Below are 18,994 nucleotides of genomic sequence, written 5' to 3' on the forward strand. Positions count from 1 at the left end.
GGGATACATCCTCACCCCTGCACAGCGCTCGCTGGGCTACATCCTTACCCCTGCACAGCGCTCGCTGGGCTACATCCTCACCCCTGCACAGCGCTCACTAGTATACGTCCTCACCCCTGCACAGCGCTCGCTGGGATACATCCTCACCCCTGCACAGCGCTCGCTGGGCTACATCCTCACCCCTGCACAGCGCTCGCTGGGCTACATCCTCACCCCTGCACAGCGCTCACTGGGCTACATCCTCACCCCTGCACAGCGCTCACTGGGATACATCCTCACCCCTGCACAGCACTCACTGGCCATATCCTCAGGCTAAAACCACAGAGACGGAAGCACCCCGTCTAGTTATTTTCCCATGTGTCAATTACTCTAGAATAAGCTTGTATTTGTTCATTTCTCAGGGCCTACAAGTAGATTTTGTTTGTTGTTTTGTTTTTATTTTTCCCAGAGTTTATAATTGTTACCTGAGAGAGTCCACCCATAGGAGCTTACTTGTCCACACCAGAAGCTGATTCCCCATGTTTAATTCCAAGCTTTCTGACTTTACAGACCCTTGACCTTGTAAGAGCCCATCATAGTGTAGGAGATTTCAAATTTTAGTCTTGTATACCAAATCAAACTTTGTTGGTTTTTTATTCTAGACTTCTAGCTCTTTAATAGATAATGTTCCCGAGAAAGACCTGATACTGAAAAGAGACATGGATATAACTTCTGAAAGTGACTATGGCAACAGAAAAGAATGCAATAGAAAAGTTCCTCGAAGATCGAAAATCCCATACTATTCCAAAACAATTCAGACTATTAAGCACTACAACAAAAACAGCAACACTTCCATAAGGTACTTATTTCTGATTTAGAAATTCAGACAAGGCCCACACAAGTTACTACTGCACTTCCTCCTCAAGCTCTCTACTTGCCTAACCGCAGGCTCTCAGCCTTGCCACTCAGACTTGCTCTGTGCATCCGTGTACGTTTATACAGAACCATCCCTTTCTCTGGGATAGAGTGTCCTTCACTTGTGGAAAATATAAACACTGCACATTCTCTGGGTTATTTTCTGTTTCGTTCTTTGCAGTTACAGTCGTAAAATGAAACAGCCTTTCTTTAAAGACTTATACTTATGTTCCTCTCTGGCAAACTGTAGCCAACTGGAGGAGGTTGAGGAGCCGAGGACTGAGCTGATGCAAGTGAACATCAGTTTCCCAGAGGACACCTACCGGGTAGGGAAAAAGACTCAAGAGAAATGCATGCAAGTGATCTTGGGTTTAAGTTTAAATACAGGTAGTCCCAGAAAAATAGTGCTGGGATACATCCTCACTCCTGCACAGTGCTAATACTTTATTAGCAAAAAGTATTGTGTGTGTTTTTATTGGAGTGATGGAAATTATTTTTCCTTCCTGGTTTCCAGATGTGTGATGTTGTTATTTGTGTAATTTTTGAAGAGATGGCAATTACACACTTACTTAAATCAGATTCCAGTGAGACCCTGTGTTAAGTTTCCTGTGGAGAAGACGGCCTGTCTAAATGTTCACGTTCTTATTCCCGGCAGTGCTTCCTAACTTCTGGCTCTCAGACACCCACGTGTCTAAGGAAGTCTGGGGCTTCGCAGGGAAGTCTGCCCTTAGACGCACCACAGGCGTGCTAATTCAGGGTGTTTAGGACTCTCCCGAAACCCAATTAGGGGTCCATGGATTCCAGATTAAGAGGCATTTAAAAATTTTTAAATTCTTCAATATTTGCAGGAATCATTCTCATGTTGTTAAGAATTTTTGGTAGACTGATTTATTTATAGCTTTATTAACTTGCCCTTATTTTACTTGTGAAGTTCTGGTTTTGATTGTGATGTCGCTGTTCTTCCAATAATATAATTACTTCTTAAACTGTTTCACACCTTTTGTGCTATTGGTTTCCTCCTCTTCAAGTACAGAAGCTTGAAATATAATTGAGGAAAATAATAGTCATTGTCATGACAGTGATGGTAGCTAACCTTTTCTGAGTGGTCATTATGTGCCTGGCACGGTGTGTACGCTTCACTTCCGTTAATTTGTTTAACCTTCCCCACAGCCTCTGAATGAGGTGCTGCTATTTCCATATTATAAATGAGAAAATTGAGGCAAGATAATTTTTCCAAGTTCACACAACACTATTATTTTCTTTCAGATACTTGTTGAGCAGCTAGACCAGGAGAGAGAGAAGAGGTGGAAAGCTGAACAAGCTGAAAAGAAGCTCATGGATTATATCGATGAGCTGCATAAACATGCAAACGAAAAGAAGGACATCCACAGCCTGGCTCTGCTCACCACAGATAGGTAAGGGCGCGGCCCAGCCTGGAGCATGACCTCGCAGCGGGAACCCTCCATTTCAGCCGGCTGAAGTGAGATCAGAGCCGTGTTGTGGCTAAAGCATTAGTGCTTCAGCAGCTTGTTCGGAACAAAGAATGCAGGCCCCGTTTGTTTGGGCTCAGCCAGAGGGGTCAGGTGGATGGATATACCTGCCGAGTGAGGACCAGCAAGCGCTCCTGGAAGGCACAGGCTGCACCCCTCTGTCCTGCTGGCCAGGAGGGCCACACCCCGCACAGTGCCTGAAACCAATGGCTCAGCAGAGCTTGCTGGCGAAGGAAGTTCACATACGGTGACGTTTCATTCATCCAGGAAGTGTGTTGTGCCTTGTGGCACAGTGTTAGCTTCAGGGGTGGGAGAGGGGCAGGGACTCTGATTTTCAGCCTTTTTTTTAATCTAGTGAGAGTTTGAAACATACTGCATTCTTCCTCTCCACTGTGACCTTTGATGTTGACTACAGTTTTTCTCTTTAAATGAGTAATATATGCATCTGATTTCTGTTTTAGGTTAAAGGAGATTATTTTTAAAGAGAGAAATTCCAAAGTGCAACTCGAAGTTATGGTTCACAAACTTCAAAATGAAATTAAAAAACTGACCATTGAGTTAATTAAAGCAAGAGACCAGCAAGAGGATCACATCCGACACCTGAGAGCCCTGGAGAGAGCGTTAGAGAAGATGGAGCGGCAGAAAGGGCAGCAGCAGACGGCACAGGTATTGCTGTCCCGTCGGCAGCCCGGCTCCGGCGGAAGCGGCTCTGGTTGTCCGGTGGACTGGAGGCGAGTGAGCTGTGGAGTCACTGAAGGAAGGCTCCTGCACTCACAAGGCCATCAGAAGACTTGGTGGACATGTTGCAGGTTGCTAGGCTGTGTTCCCAGAGCCAGGACGTAAAGGCTCTTTGGGGCAGCTGAAGGGTTTTTGTTTTTTTTAATGAATTTATTGGGGTGACATTGATGAATAACATTCTATAGGTTCCAGGTGTTCAGTTCTATAATACATCATCTGTATATTTTTCTCTTAATCCCTTCGTCCATTTCACTCAGGCCTGCACCCCCCTCCCCTCCGACAGCCGCGCCAGTCTGTTCTCTGTCTCTGTGTATCTGTTTCTCTTTTGATCTCAAGGTCCCTCACTTCACACTTTCTGATCTGGATGAGATGAGCAGCAGACAAAGCGAGTGTCGCTGCTGCCAGGGCTGTCCCTGATGTGACCACAGCATCATCACCTAGGACAGTGGTCGGCAAACTGTCCGACCCACTTCTGCGCCTGGGCCATGAAGTTTCAATTGCACTGTACTTGCGCGCCCGCACGTGGTATTTTGTGGAAGAGCCACACTCAAGGGGCCAAAGAGCCGCATGTGGCTCTCAAGCCCCAGTTTGCCAACCACTGACCTAGGACATTTTGAAAGTCAGTTTGGGCACTAGGTTCTGTTATTTAGAAGGCACTTTTCCTGGGGAACTGACAATGGAAGCAGGGAGTTATGGTCTTAAGTACTAAAATTGTGTGTTTTTCCCAGATGCGGCTTATCGAAGAGGTAGAGCTCAAGGCGGCGGCTGCCGACCGAGAAATTAACTTACTTCGAACTTCCCTTCAGCAAGAAAAGGAGCAGGTGCAGCAGCTTCACGAGCTTCTTGCACTGAAGGAGCAAGAGCACAGGTAAACGCCGCTGGTGTGGCTCAGTGGTTGAGCTTCGACCTATGAACCAGGAGGTCACAGTTCAATTCTCAGTCAGGGCACGTGCCTGGTTGCGGGCTCGATCCCCAGTGTGTACAGGAGGCAGCTGATCAATGATTCTTTTTCATCATTACTGTTTCTATCACTCCCTTTCTGAAATCAATAAAAATATATTTTTTTAAAAAAGAGCACAGGTAAATGAAAGCGCACCAGGCAGTGGGGACAGTCAAGCAAAGGAAAGAAGCTGCTTGGTTCTTCCTCCTCCTCCCTAACCCCCTCCCATCTCCCTCCACAAACAGGAGCCAGGACTGAGCAGTGGGAGGCTAGTTGCAGAGCACATGGGAGGGGCTGCTTGTGTATGTGGTAGGGTCCCCTCCTAGTGCAGTGGCAGCTCACAGACACAGGTGACTTACTGAGGTGTGGGCACTTACCTGGAAACTTCCTGCATTTCTGCAGATCCAACCTAAAGTTGGTCATTGGCATGTGCAAAAAACTGTTTTATTGGCTCTCCAAGTGACACCGTGCTCAGTGCTTCTTTACTCCTGTGGAGCAGCTGCTAATAAACGTTTCCTCCCAAGGGCCAGATAGAAAGGGTCCCAGCCCATCTGGTGGTGCTCAGTGGTTAAGCGTTGACCCAGGAACAATTCCTGGTCAGGGCGCATGCCCAGATTATAGGCTCCATTCCCGGTGGGGGGCCTGCAGGAGGCAGTCGATGTTTCTCATCTGTTTCCATCTCTCTATCCTGTTCTCTTCCTCTCTCTTTAAAAAATCAAAAACATACCAATAAAAAAAGAAAGAAAGGGTTCCAGGCTTCGCAGGCCACAGCTAACTGCCTTCCCTGCAGACAGGACTTAAGCCAGTGGGCGTGGCCTTGTTCCCGTAAAACCTTGTTTACAGAAGAGGGTGGCAGGCCAGTGGAGCCCTGGGCCTCAGTGCAGCGCCCTGCTCTGAGTCCCCAGCCATGGGAACACTTTCGGCTGCTTGTCTCCAGCTGCCCCCACCCAATTCTGTGATGTCATGTAGAAATTAAATACTGATGCTTGGGGGGATATTGGCATCCTATGTATGGGTAGAACAGGTATAAAAGATTGAGGGAAAACAAAAACAATGTATAAATTTGTACTTAGTTTCCTTTACAGATCTTTTTTTTAGCATCTTGTTCTAGTTTAAAGAAACCCAGACTGGAAATAGTGGATTTTGTATTAATGGCTTGGTTTATTCAAGAAAAAATTGTGGTGAACTCAAAGGAATGAGCTCACATTTAAAGAAAAAACTGGCCTTATATCAAAAAAGATTGGTGAATAATTTCACAGTTTAACTGATTTTTTTTCCTTAATCAACCACTAGTACCAGTCAGGCTACGTTTATTGTATGTCAAAGACTCAGAGCCGAAGGCACACGGAGGGAGAGCTGCAGGTGCGGCTAGGAGCCCTGGCGCCGTCCACTGGGCCTGAATGTCTTGGGAACTTACCCCAGGGCCATGCCTCTGATCCCACCCGCTGAGCACAGTCAAGGAAAACTCATTCCTTCTCTGTCCTGGCAGTTTCTGTGTTTGAAGGTAGGGAGCTCATCTTAGAGGACAGTTAGGGACTATATAATATTTAATAAACTTTAAGGTTTTTCTTTCCAAGGGAACAGCATTCTGTGATGGTTGTGTTTTTCATTCCAGGAAAGAACTTGAAACAAGGGCATTTTTCAGTGATTCTGAGTTCCAGGAAGCCATAGCCAAGGAAGTGGCAAAAGAAGAGGCAAAGCATGAGCAAGAGATCAAAGGATACCAAGAAAAAATTGACACATTAAATCATCAGTACCTGGATTTGGAGAATGAATTTCGTATTGCTTTAACTCTCGAAGCCAGAAGATTTAAAGATGTAAGAATCGGCATTTAGGTTCTTATTGAAAACAGAACCAGCAGATATGGGGTGATAAGAGGACCCCACTTTAGAGTTGTAGGTCTGTGGACATGTTGGCTGTATGGCCTTAAGCAGATCACTTAAATTCCTGGAGTCCCAGCATCTGCACTGAGATCACCACTACTCTCCCTGCTGTTCCCAAAGCCCAGTCAGACTGTGGTGGTCAGGCGCGGAGCACGGGAACCTGGCTTCTCCCCTGTGGCTCTAGGGCGGGGATTGTAGCCAGACCCCGGCCGCGGCCTCTGCCTCGTGCTGAGCACAGCCGTGCTCCGGGTGGCACACAGCAGCACTGAGTGCTATCATTACTTTATTTTGCTAAACCTCTGAGATTCTAAACATGAAAGAATTGCCCTAGCCGGTTTGGCTCAATGGGTAGAGTGTTGGCCTGCAAACGGAAGGGTCCAGGGTTCAATTCCGTTCAAGGGCACATGACCAGGTTCCAGGCTCGATCCCCAGTAGGGGGTATGCAGAAGGCAGCCAATCAATGATTCTCATCATTGATGTTTCTATCTCTTTTTCCCTCTCCCTTCCTCTTTGAAATCAATAAAAAACATATATATATTAAAATAAACATGAAAGAAGTTGTTTCCAGAAACAAATATTTTCTAAATATTTGGAGAACTGCTATTTATAATGCAATTTTGAAATATAGGTTAAAGATGGTTTTGAAAGTGTTGCAACTGAGTTAGCAAAGAGCAAGAATGCTCTTGTCTGGGCTCAACGGAAAGAAAACGAGTCTTCCTCTTTAATTAAAGATCTGGCCTGCATGGTGAAGGAGCAAAAGACAAAGCTTGCGGAAGTCTCCAAACTGAAACACGAAACAGCAACAAACTTGCAGGTAAGACATTGTGATGCTGTATTCTCCTTCTGTTTGCTATGTCATTTCCCAAATGCCTGCAGTGATTTAGGAAGTGCACAATGTTGAACTTTTAAATAATACTAATTATGTACTTGACATGTTTGAAAAGTAATAGAACTGGGAGGTTAGCTAATTTACCAGAGTGCACTACATACGCCAAGATAGTGTTTAAGCATAATAAGTGAATTAACTAGGAAACTGAGTAGCTAGTATACCATTGCACAGCGAGAGAAGAAGTTGTGACGGTGATGCTCAGATTGCTGAGTTTTGGGAAATAGCATGCGGGCTGCTGGTGTTAACTTTTGTAGCAGTGGTTTTTTAGACATACCCACACATAATCTAAATTATTGTCTGTTGTCGCCATTTTAAACATTAGGGATATTTTGCCAAGAGAACTTCCTTTCTGCAAGTGACCTCTAGGCCAGCAGTTGCCAAGCGGTGGTCTGAGGACCACTGGTGGTCCATGAGGTCCGAAAGGTTGGCGACCACTGCTCTAGGTGACTCATATAAATGCTGAGAAACTTAGAATATTACAGGTGTGGTTGCTCTTAGGGTGTTAGAATAAAATTCAGAGTGTTTGAGGAATGGCCTCTTAAACTTTGACTTCATTTTCTGACCTATATGTATTTTTAGTTAATAAAACTAAAACTTATTCTGATGTAAAATTGAGGAACATTTACTTGGTATTTGCTTAAATAACATTTTTCTTAAGATAAAATGCAAGAAAGTAGGAATAGGAGCATTGTGTAACAGCTGCTTTGCGTTTTCCCACGTCTGGGGAGTATACAGAATCAGATCAACACCCTTGAGCTCCTGATCGAAGATGACAAGCAGAAGAGCATCCAGATCGAGCTGCTCAAGCACGAGAAAGTCCAGCTGATTGCCGAGCTCGCAGCCAAGGAGTCACTCATTTACGGTCTCAGGACAGAGAGAAAAGTGTGGGGACAGGAGCTGGCACAACAGGGTAACATTCTCTAATGTCAAAGGGAAACTAGCCCATTTTGCTAAAGGAGCAGATCTGTATAGAGGAGAGAACAAGGAAGGGCTTTCCTGCCCCACGACCCAGGGTCAGGGCCACCTCCCAGAAAAAGGAAGTGGCTTATTGTACCAGGCGCCGCTCTGAGTCCTGGTTGGCTTTCCTCCTGGTGGTTACTTTTATAACGGGTTACTTTTCTCACCAGGTCTACCTTTCCCGTGCTAGTGCTGAATTAAGTTGTTGAAAACATTTCTTTCTCATACAGTAATTTTACATGGTTTCATACGGATGCCGCATTCAGTTCTTTTCTAAACATGTTGCTAACAGTTAGCTTGTTACACATGGAGAAATGCTAAATGGCGTGTGGATGAAAACCACCATCGGCTTAGGTTAACCTACCTCAGTCCATTCCGCTCGAAATCTGCCCAGCGGAGGTGGCTGTGTAGGGCACCACCTTCGCTCCATGGTGCTGGCTGTAACGGAGCGTGGCTCACCTGTCATTCTACATGGGATATCGCGCGTGGTCTGGCCGTGGGTGTGCATTATCCTGACCAGTTAGATAGGACCGCCTGTCACTCCTTGTCCGATTGTGGCTCAGGGTTTCACACAGCACAGGGCTGATGTGCCTTTTGTTTCTGGCCCTTTCCTCCTCATACTGTGTGCTCTTGCAGATCTCGTTTCTGTAGCCAGCTTTCCTTTGTACTCATCTGTTACACGTTGTGGAATTCGATGTTCATAAGAGACAAACCCTCCATCTCCTAAGTTTGCCTCCGTGGTGTTTGCTTTCCAGGATCCTGTCTGGCCCAGGACCGCGGGAAACTGGAGGCGCAGATCGAAAGTTTATGCAAAGAGAACGAGTCTCTGCGGAAGTCGAACGAGCAAGACAGCGACGCGCTGCGGATTAAGTGCAAAATCATAGAGGACCAAACCGAGACCATCGGGAAATTAAAAGCTGTAAGTTTGGCGTTTATTTTGGGAAGACGGCATATGGCAGGTGTGAGAATCTGGATCAGAGTGGAGTCTCCAATAAATGCTTTGTCTGTGCGAGTCCAGCTGTTGTGGAGTTTAAGACAGGTTATCGTGTTCCTTTTGCAGTACTTTCCCCTTTGCTTTTAAAGGTGATACGTGGCATTCATTTATTGACTTGAACTTACATTTACTTCAAGGTTTTATGAAGAATGTTGTTATTGCCCTTTGAAATAACTAGAAACAGTCTTGATGAAGGGTTAGGAACCACAAGAAAATGAACGTTTTATATGTTTAAAATATCCTTTCAAGCATTGCTTAATATCTCTCAATACTGCTCTCACTTCTCAAACTTATAACAAACCTACTCTCTTGTAGGTGAAGGTATATGACTAGATTGCAGGATTCATGCTTGTCTCGAGCCCACCATGTGCCAGTTGTACCCACCTCTTCTTACTTGGGCCCGCCTGAGAGAATGCTAACAAAATCACTTATTTCAACGTGTAGAAAATCTCCAGAGAAAGTTTTTGAAGATTGTCTTGAGCACTAAAGCATACTTAAATTCCAAACTTTTCTTCTTAAAGTGTAAAAATAATTGAAAAGGGAGTTTTCATTTTTTAAATTTTTAAAATATATTTTTATTGAATTCAGAGAGAGGAAGGGAGAGGAAGAGATAGAAACATCAGTGATGATAGAGAATCACTGTTCGGCTGCTTCCTGCACCCCCCCTAGTGGGGATCCAGCCCACAACCTGGGCATGTCGAACCATGACCTCCTAGTTCATGGGTTGACACTCAACCACTGAGCCACACCAGCTGGCTGAAAAGGTGTTTTTAAAGAAACTTCTAAATGGGATTATCGCCCATAAAGTTAGGACCTCAATCTTTAGAGAATTTATAACCACTTAATATTTTTTTTTTCCTTAGTCATTTTTAAGAAACTTCCTAATTTCATCAAGTACAGAAAATGAAGGACCCTGTTTACTCCCATGTTGCTTTCTCCATAGCTAGATGGGTTATGACTGCTTGCATTGTATTCTTGACCAGTGATACTGGTGTTCTCCCAATTGAAACTTTGGTCTCAGTATATCCCGTATTTCAAATATCTTTCACACATGCCAAGCTGCACTGATAGTTACTGAAATGTTTTAGCTGTAAGCTGTTTTTCTTGTTTTAAAAATCTAGCCAAGCTTATTGTCTTTTGATAAGGTAAATAAGAATCAGGAAGACTGGTTGTTTGCATTTAAATTCCACAAGGCAACGCAGGTGATATTTGGTCCAGCCGGTCATTGTGCTGGACTTAACCGCAGTCACCAGGCCTCCTCAGCCTGAGGACGTGCAGATGGCGGGCAGAGCTTCTTCAGCAGCAAAGTCAGCCTGACTGACAACTTAAAGGGGCAATGACTTAAAATGCAAATTTTGGAGTTTGATGCTTACACCTGAGTAGATTCTCTAGTTAGCTTCTGACTATGGAAGTTTGAAACAGAAATTCTTTAAAATGCTATTTCCTCATGTTATTTTGGTACTTTTCAGTATACATGGAGCACGAGACCCTGGTGCTGCAGTGCTATTCTGATTATTAAGAGGGTTATTTCATAAGAATCTTTCATGGCTTCTGTGGGTTCTGGATAACGTGTGTGAAGGCTGCCCGCACCTAAGTACTTCAGGGAGTCGTGGGAGAAAATGAGCAGTTCAAGGCTTATGCAGCTGTTAGTCAAGACTCCCTGACTACCTTTCTTAGAATCCTTAGCTCTGTCACACCCTGAGGAGCTGCACCATGTTCTGTGTGACACTGAGAATCCGCCCTAAAGTAGACTTGTCCAGCATTTGTTTGCCTCCATCTTCTTCCCAAGAGGAATGAGAGGCAAGTGGGGCAGGGAGAATCGGGGCAAAAATAAGACCCTCTTCCACGCTCACACCCACAGCCCTATGCTGGTGCACAGTGGGTCGTGCAGGACCAGCAGACATTGCACATGGCACATGCCTCAGGCGGGTTGACCCTCCTGGTGCCTGACCCACAGCACAGAAGACACAGCGAAAGTCCACCTCAGTCTGGGGGATGTGAGGTCTGTTTGCACGTGACATTTCACTAGTCATGAAATTGGACATTATTTAAAGTGTGTGTGCAGTAGAAATGGTTTAATCCCTTGAGCATCAGTCTTTGCTGTATCCCTGTCACCCACCTAAAGTTTTCTTTCTTTCTGTCCTGAAAACATATTCTTTCAAATGCAAAATGACATAATTGAATTCCCATTGCGCTGCTTTCCCTTCTACTCTCTGTGTGATTAGTAATCACTAAATTCCTGAAATAAAAAGTGTGAGTAGCACAAAAATTTTCCCTCTTAATAGCCCCTAAACAATAGTCTGTATATCTTTTCTAAAACATTGAACTTTGAATTCATTTTTATAGTTTTTAAAATAATTTAAAATCATACCTATTTAATTAGGAAATGAGACATCTAGGATTAATAAAGTACTTATTCTTTTTCTTGAAGTGTTTACAGGAAAGAGAGGAACAAATCAAAATATTACAAGAAAACATCTGTGAAATACAGAAATGTACTCAAGAACAACTTGACGAAAAATCTTCGCAACTGGATGACATAATTGAGAAACTAGAAAGACACAATGAAAGAAAAGCAAAACTAAAACAGCAGTTGCAAGTAAAGGAATTAGAACTTGAAGAAATTAGAAAAGCTTACAGGTATTCTCAGTGTTTCCTGCTAAGAAGTAAACTGCGGCTTAATAACTTGTCTGACCAATTCTGTCTCTAACATTCCTTCTTCTCTTGTCAGTATCCTTAATCAGAAGTGGCATGATAAAGGGGAGCTCCTCAGTAATCTGGAAATGCAAGTAAAGGAAGTGAAGGAGAAATTTGAGAACAAGGAAAGGAAGCTGAAAGCGGAAAGAGACAAAAGTGTTGAACTACGAAAGTAAGCATGAAGCCCTCAGGCACTGGGGCCGTCTGGGAATGGGGAGGGGCAAGATCGGGGAAAGCTGAAAACATGTTGGATGAAGTTATTTGCCAAATATTGGATTTCCATTCCATTATTTCATTTATAAAGGGAAGGTACTAGTTCCCTCTTCCGTGTTGTGAGCTGTAAGTCTGTGTCTGTTGTCTGTGTTTGTGTGGAAGTGCAGTACCTGACACATGGTAATTATTGTAGGTATGTTTGTCTTATTACTGCGCTTACTGTTTTCATGCTGTCTTCCTGAAAGCAGCCAGTGTGCTTGGCTGTTCGTATGGCTCTCTGAGGAGTACGTTGTCTGGGGCTCTGGGCCAGAGAAGCCGGAGCCCATTTCAAAGGGGGAGGAAGCCGTTCCTGGGACCACTTGTGTGGGTTTTGTAAGTGCTCTAGAGGAAATGCAGGTTTTAGCTTGTAAACTCTGTAACTAGGCCTATTACAACAGTTTATAAAGTTGACAGCCTTGAAACTATGTAACGCAGTTTCAGGATCAGTCTCCTGTCGAAATAGAGAGGTATAGACAGCATGCACAGACTCCCATTGTGGTGGCTCCATTCCAGGTGTCCTGGTGTTTCCACTCCCTAAGATTAGAGGAGGTGTTATCCTCTGCAGAAAGGTTTGATGGCAGCATCTGCTGATAGCCCTGTTGCACTGTGCTTTCACAGCTACCCAGGGTCCTCGGCTCAGAACCAATAGCAGAAAAGTGTTCATTGTGGACTTTTTAAACAAAGTCACTCATATCCTATATAATAAAAGGCTAATATGCAAATTGTCCCCACGGACAGGAGTTCGACTGACCGGAAGTTAGACGTGCGCTGACCACCAGGGAGCAGTGGCAGCAGGCAGCCGGGGTAAGGGAGGCCCCGGCCGGCAGCCAGCAGCCGCTAGGGACCCTACTCATGCATGAATTTCATGCACTGGGTCTCTAGTTTAATAAAAAGGAAGTGGTGTTCTCCCTCTAAGAAACTTTTAGTACTAAACTTTTAACACTAATGTGTTTATTAACCCTAGGGTTTTATCTGTTAAGCATTAGCACAGGGAAATCAGACACATCCTCCTATGTAATAAAACCTTAATATGCAAATCAACCAGATGATGGAACGACCAGTCGCTATGATGCACACTGACCACCAGGGGGCAGACGCTCAATGCAGGAGCTGCACCCTGATGGTCAGTACGCTCTCACACGGAGAGTGCCGCTCAGCCAGAAGCCAGGCTCATGGCTGGCAAGCTCAGCAGCCTCCGCGGCAGGTGGGCAGTAAGGAGCGAGGGGTCCCGGACAGCGAGAGGGATGTCCGACTGCTGGCTTAGGCCCGATCCTCCCTTCCCCCTCCCCCCCACCATCGGGCCTAAACTGGCAGTCAGACATCCCCCAAGGGGTTCTGGACTACAAGAGGACACAGGCCGGGCTGAGGGACCTCCCCACCCCAGTGCATGTACCAGGCCTCTAGTCTATGTATAAATGTAAACCTGCCTATAGTATACACTTCAGATACGTGTCACACTGCACATCCCTGGGGGAGGTGGCATCCCTGGGAAGGTACTTCCAGTCCCCTCCCACAGACTCAGACTGGAGACCAGAGCAGGAGCTCAGAGGCGAGACTCACAAATGGGTGTGAGGTTCCCTGCCCTATGCTGCTGGCTGACTCTGCTGGAGGGTGAGATGCCTGTAGCTGTAGTTCCTGAGATGGAGAGCCCTTTGCTACTTAGTGGAGTTTATGTGTCCATTGAAATATGAATGTGAGAGCTGCCATCTCAGAAGAAAAAGCATCCTAACTTTTATACACACCAAGATGTGAGTCTTGTTTTCTGTTTCAGGGATGCTGTGGAAAAGCTTTATTGTATGGATGATGCCTTTAAAAAACAAGTGGAGGCAATTGTTGAAGCTCATCACGCTGAAATAATACATCTGGAAAATGAAAAGCAAAAATATATTGATTCTGCAAATTTAAAGGTACTATCAGTACATTGCACTTGATTATCATTATTGAATTGTTACAGCTAAATAAATTGAGACTGATAAAGAGAAAAGGCAGCATGATTTAATGACCAAATACATATGAAGAATGTTGCCAAAACTATCATGAAGCCAGGCCAAAATGTTGGCAGGTTGTAGAATATAATTGCAGTGAAACCGAGGTCATGAGTGATACTGGTGCGGACCTGCTCTGTGATCTCTGAGTGAAAGTCACCATCTCCCTAACCAGCCTCAGAGCGAAGCCCCTTCGCTTGCACATGAGCAGGGTGAGGAGTGAGTATGTTAAACACAAGCCATCATTCCCGTGGGAAAATTCTCAAAAAGTAGTATTTTATCATTAATTAGGGCCCAGGACTATCACATTTGTCATATTGCTATCACTGACAAAGGAGCTTTTAATAATAGACATGCTTAAGCTTTCCCCTGAAATTTTCATTCACAGTTTGGGGTCAGACCCTAGTGTTTTTCAAACTCAACAGGTGATTCTCATGTGCCCCCCCCCCACCACCACCACCACCACCTCGTGAGATCTGCTAGCTGAGGGGGCAGTTTTGAAATTCCATTTTTCCCTGATTTTGAAGTGGTAATAGGAAACAGGTACAATAGTCCTGTCCCTCCCCCCCCCCCCCCCCACACACACACACGCGCGCGCGCCCCGTTTTGTTTTCTGAGGTTTGGGTTACATGCAGTCAGTTGTCCGAAATATAAAATAGAAAATTCCAAAACTAATTCCTCAGTTTTCAATTGCACACCATTGTGAGTAGCGTGATGAAACCCGCCCTTCCCTGTCCTGGCGGACATGAATCGTCCTTTGTCTGGGGCCTCCCTGCTGTATGTGCTCCCCGCCCGTTAGTCATTTGGAACCACCTTGGTGATCAGATCAATGTCGTGGTATCGCAGTGCTTGTGTTCAAGTAACATTTATTTTACTTGATAACGGCCCCAAAGCGCAAGAGGTAGTGATGCTGGCAACTTGGACATGCCAAAGAGAAGCCATAAAGCGCTTCCTTTAAGTGGAAAGGTGAACATTCTGGACTTAAGGAAAGAAAAAAATCGTATGCTGAGGTTGCTAAAATTTTCAGTAAGAACGAATCTTCTATCGTGAAATTGGGAAGAAGGAAAAAGAAATTCCTGCTAGTTTTGCTGTTGTACCTCAAACTGCAATAGTTACAGCCTCAGAGTGTGGTAAGTGCTTAGATAAGATGGAAAAGGCTTTAAATTTGTGGGTGGAAGACACAGACAGAAAACGTGTTCCAATTGATGGCAGCATGCTGCTCAAAAAGCACTGAACCTGTGAGGACTTCAGCAGGGACCCCTGAAACCAGGCTGTTCAATGCAAGTGCAGGGTGGTCACAGATCCAGGGACAGTAGTGGCATTTTATCAGCTCACATCTCAGGAATAGAAGGGGCAGTACAGTGCAGTAAGATGTTCTGAGAGAGATCACATCACGTGACTTTTATTATAGTCCATTCTAGATTCTAGATACTCTATTTTGTTGTTACTCTTGCTGTGCCTGTTTTATAAATTAAGCTTTATCATAGGTATGTGTGTGCAGGAAAACCGTAACATATAGGAGGTTTGGTTTTATCTGTGGTTTCAGGGTCTTGGAACATATCCCCACAGATAAGGGGGAGACTATCTTCTGTACGATTGGAGACTCAGAAATCAGCAGCTAGAAAAGAGCCCAACAAGAGAAAGTGACAGGAATACTCCGTATCGTTATAGTCAAGGTTGTATGATTAGTGGACATCACTCTCAGGAGTCTGTGAAGAGAGATGGCTGAGGGCTTTGGAAATCATCACAATGAATAAGGAAGTACAACTTGTTCAGAACTTAGTTCTGTATTTCATGTCAAATCAAGAGATGTTTCAGATGTTTTATTTAAGATCCGCTGAGTGTTTGGCAAAGGTACATCAGGTACCAAGTCAAGTATCAGGATAGGCCCGTACTTGGCTGAAAGGAAAATGCCTAGTTCTGTTTTAGATCTCCTACCGATACAACATAAAATTAAAGAGAGAGATCTGTTGGGGAGTTAAAGAAATGGTACCAGAACTTACATGTGACAATAAAAAAAATGTGAGGCATCACAGAGAAATGATAATTTAAATTAGGAGAAATATCAACTTTCTGGGGGAGAAAGAGTAGGAAAGCAGTGTTAGAGATTAGGAAGAGGGCTGGGCACAGTGACAGTCTTTTTGGGAGAGCTGGATCATAGAAAAGAGAGTTTCAAGCAGAAATTAATAGTATCAGTTACAGAGAACTCTCCTGATTAAACGACCTCTCAAAAAGATGGCAATTTTTTTCAAACACTTTTTTTAAAATATGTTTTTATTGATTTTTAGAGAGGGGATGGAGCATCATCGATCGCTGCCTCCTGCACGGCTCCTACTGGGGATCATAACCCCAGCATGTGCTCTAACTGGGAATCAAACCAGTGACCTCTTGGTTCCTGGGTCGATGCTCAACCTCTAAGCCACACCAGCTGGGCAAAGGTGGCAATTTATAACCACCAGCAGCAGCTGTAGAAATGCTGTTGGAACTATAGTAGATTATCATTGGGAATGGAGGTTATGTCAAGTTAGGAGGTCCGTAAGGGTCTAGTGTTTAAGGTGAATCCATTACTCAGCACTCATGGCAGTACAGGACAGTGCAGACGTGAAGCCAGAAGAATGAATGACTCAGCACTCATGGCAGCACAGGACAGTCCAGAGATGAAGCCAGAAGACTTTCTGTCCAGATGGGCTACTGAGAAGCTGCATGGCCTTCAACAAATTGTCTAAGCTCTAAAATAGAGTCTAAATAAATCACCATGTGTCCATCACCAGAACCTGTGAGAAATAGATACTATACATGTAAGTACTTTGTCTACAGCATAAACATTGTTTTCCCAGTTAGTATTTGAACAAGTTTCCTTTACTCTTTATATAAATAGAGCAAAATGCTCAAGAATACATTTTTGACTTTTTTCTTTCAGAATGCTTTTTTAAAATGATTCTTTTTAAGAAATTTAAAAGTAAAATTTATATTTGATTTAGGTTCGTCAAGTTGAAGAAGAAATGCGTGGACTTCTGCAAGAAAACTGCAAGAACAAAAAAGCACTGGAAGCAAAAATTAAGCATCTTGCTTTTGCTGTAAACGAAATTCATCAGGTCTTGTGATGGTTCTGAGAACAAACTCAATTGAAATGGACCAGCAGACCAATTGTAAAAATGATTAAATATTGTAACAGTAGTAACTGCTATGACTTTGAAATGTCTCTTTCTACCCATTTCATTCTGATTTTTAAAAGACTTTTGAAAAAGTATTTAATTGTAAATGTAGCTTTTTATAATAAATTGTTGATAATTATGTGTATTAGAAAAACCTATCCAAATAACTAGACTTAAGACACTTTTTGTTTCTGTACTATACATTCTTTGGTAATTACACTTTGCCTAAATATGTAAATGGAAATTAAGGTTAGCCTTTGATATATTAGGGAAATTATTTTAATAGTTGTCATTGCCTTATTGTATTGATGAAGAATGAATTCTATTTCTTGGTTGTCCTTTAGTTTATGTAGCTCTATTCTTTCAAAATGCTCATATGAAGAGCCAAAAAGTATCTGAGATCTGTATGGTCAGAGATGTGGCACTCGTAAGAAAGCATGTCACCATTTCCTCATCCTTCATAATGACCCCTTTTTTATAATGCATATGACTTTCATTAAAGATTACATTTAAGGTTTATAAACATTGTCTGTTCCAGAGGAACACTACTGTTCCACCCTTATTTTTTCATTTCCCCCTTTAGTCACTGTATATATGAAGAGAATTCTTATTTTACAACTGGAAACTGTTTTCTTCCATTCATCCAGTCATTTATTACTGTATCACTTTTGTCATCTTTTATGTTCCTGTGTATATAAAACAAAAGCCTAAGTACTATCCTCCTCACTGTTTTTGAAAGAGAATATAATACTATGCTTTTAAGTAATAGCCAGTGACATTTTAAAAGTTAAATGGAAAAATATAAATGCTTCTAAAAGAGGGTCCATGTTTCACTTTAGGAAGCTTCACACTGACATCTGTGGGACAGCATTGAACATACCGAGGTGTATGGGAGTTGGGGAGGAGAGAGCATAGAAATAATTTGGGAGAATAATAGCTAAAAACTCCCTAAGTTTGATGAAAAAAGATCAACTTACAGATCCAAGAACTTCCATAAAACCTAGGATAAACATGAAGAGAAACACTTAGACACTTTATAGTCAAACTGTTGGGAAAATCTTGAAAACAAGAAAATATGGTTTATCTCAGAGGAACAGTATGACTAACAGTTGACTTCTCATGAGAAACAGTGGAGACCGGAAGGCAGTGAATGACGTATTTGAAGTATGGGAAGACAGGAATCGTCAATCAAGAATGCTGTCTCCAAAACTATCCTTCAAAAGAAAAACAGAAAATGTATTGCTAGCCAAACTAATGGAAAAGAAATGTTAAAGGATGAAAGGAAATGATATCAGACAGTAACTCATAGCCACTGCAAGAAATAAAGAATATTGGAAACATGAACTCTGCGGACCTGTTTCCCAGCAAAATAATACTAACTGGCAAAGAGTTTTTTAAAATACCATTTAGTCTCTGAAAACTGTCCTGAGAGCATACTGCAGTGAAGACATTTATTGAAGAACATTTACTAAACCTGTCAACAGCAGAAGCCTGAGGCACCGAGACATAGCTATCTCCTAATACCTCCCACCCAGCCTGATGGGAGTTTCGTAGTTGGATGGCTGTGGCCAAGAAGATAGGTGCCCCTCTGCCCCACTCCATCAGTCACCAGGGAGGGCAAGCTGACAGCCTTAACCATGAGTCAGAAGAGCCAGCAAGACTCAAGCTACTACAATCAGGAATGAAAGCAAGGACATAATGGGGTGGGAGGAAACCTTGGGAGTTGATTACTATGTTTATGGTCGTGGCAGTGATAATTTTATGGTATAGACTTAACCTCACTCATTAGGTTGAATAAATGTTTTACATGTCAACAGAGTCTCAATAAAGTGGTTTAAAAAGGAAAAAAATTAATTGGTAATGACATTCCAAAGAACAAACTTGTTAGGTTAAATTTAACAAAAGTGTTAATCTTATACTCTGACAAGTACAAATCATTGTTGAAATAAGCTATTCATACATCGGGAGACAATATTGTTAGATGGTCATTCTCCCAAATTTATTTACTGATCTAGTGCAACCCCTATCAAAACCCGTTAGCCTGTTTGCAGACCTTTCTAAGATCCCCAAATTGATAAATTCAAAGGACCTAGAGTAGCTAAATCCATGTTGAAAAAGGA

At 43.2% G+C, this 18,994-nt stretch overlaps 1 protein-coding gene across 11 annotated transcripts in view; it reads left to right on the plus strand.

The window, feature by feature from the left end:
- The window catches only part of LRRCC1 (leucine rich repeat and coiled-coil centrosomal protein 1), a 32,435-nt gene extending 13,747 nt beyond the window's left edge, over positions 1–18,688 (plus strand). For 8 of the 11 annotated variants that reach the window (XM_036337435.1, XM_036337440.1, XM_036337433.1 and 5 more), the window contains 13 exons: positions 642–838; positions 1,076–1,220; positions 2,161–2,309; positions 2,846–3,050; positions 3,851–3,990; positions 5,678–5,879; positions 6,574–6,759; positions 7,570–7,744; positions 8,547–8,710; positions 11,217–11,425; positions 11,517–11,654; positions 13,506–13,641; positions 16,701–18,688. In XM_036337435.1, the coding sequence (XP_036193328.1) occupies positions 642–838; positions 1,076–1,220; positions 2,161–2,309; positions 2,846–3,050; positions 3,851–3,990; positions 5,678–5,879; positions 6,574–6,759; positions 7,570–7,744; positions 8,547–8,710; positions 11,217–11,425; positions 11,517–11,654; positions 13,506–13,641; positions 16,701–16,823 (2,169 nt within the window). In that variant the 3' untranslated portion in view covers positions 16,824–18,688. Of the gene's footprint in view, positions 1–641; positions 839–1,075; positions 1,221–2,160; positions 2,310–2,845; positions 3,051–3,850; positions 3,991–5,677; positions 5,880–6,573; positions 6,760–7,569; positions 7,745–8,546; positions 8,711–11,216; positions 11,426–11,516; positions 11,655–13,505; positions 13,642–15,265; positions 16,518–16,700 lie in introns of all 11 variants that reach the window. The other 3 variants (XR_004972331.1, XM_036337434.1, XM_036337437.1) reach the window with 3 other exon arrangements.
- The last annotated feature ends 306 nt before the right edge of the window (positions 18,689–18,994 follow it).

Source organism: Myotis myotis, unplaced genomic scaffold, assembly GCF_014108235.1.
Source record: "Myotis myotis isolate mMyoMyo1 unplaced genomic scaffold, mMyoMyo1.p scaffold_m19_p_16, whole genome shotgun sequence".
Classification (NCBI taxonomy): domain Eukaryota; kingdom Metazoa; phylum Chordata; class Mammalia; order Chiroptera; family Vespertilionidae; genus Myotis; species Myotis myotis.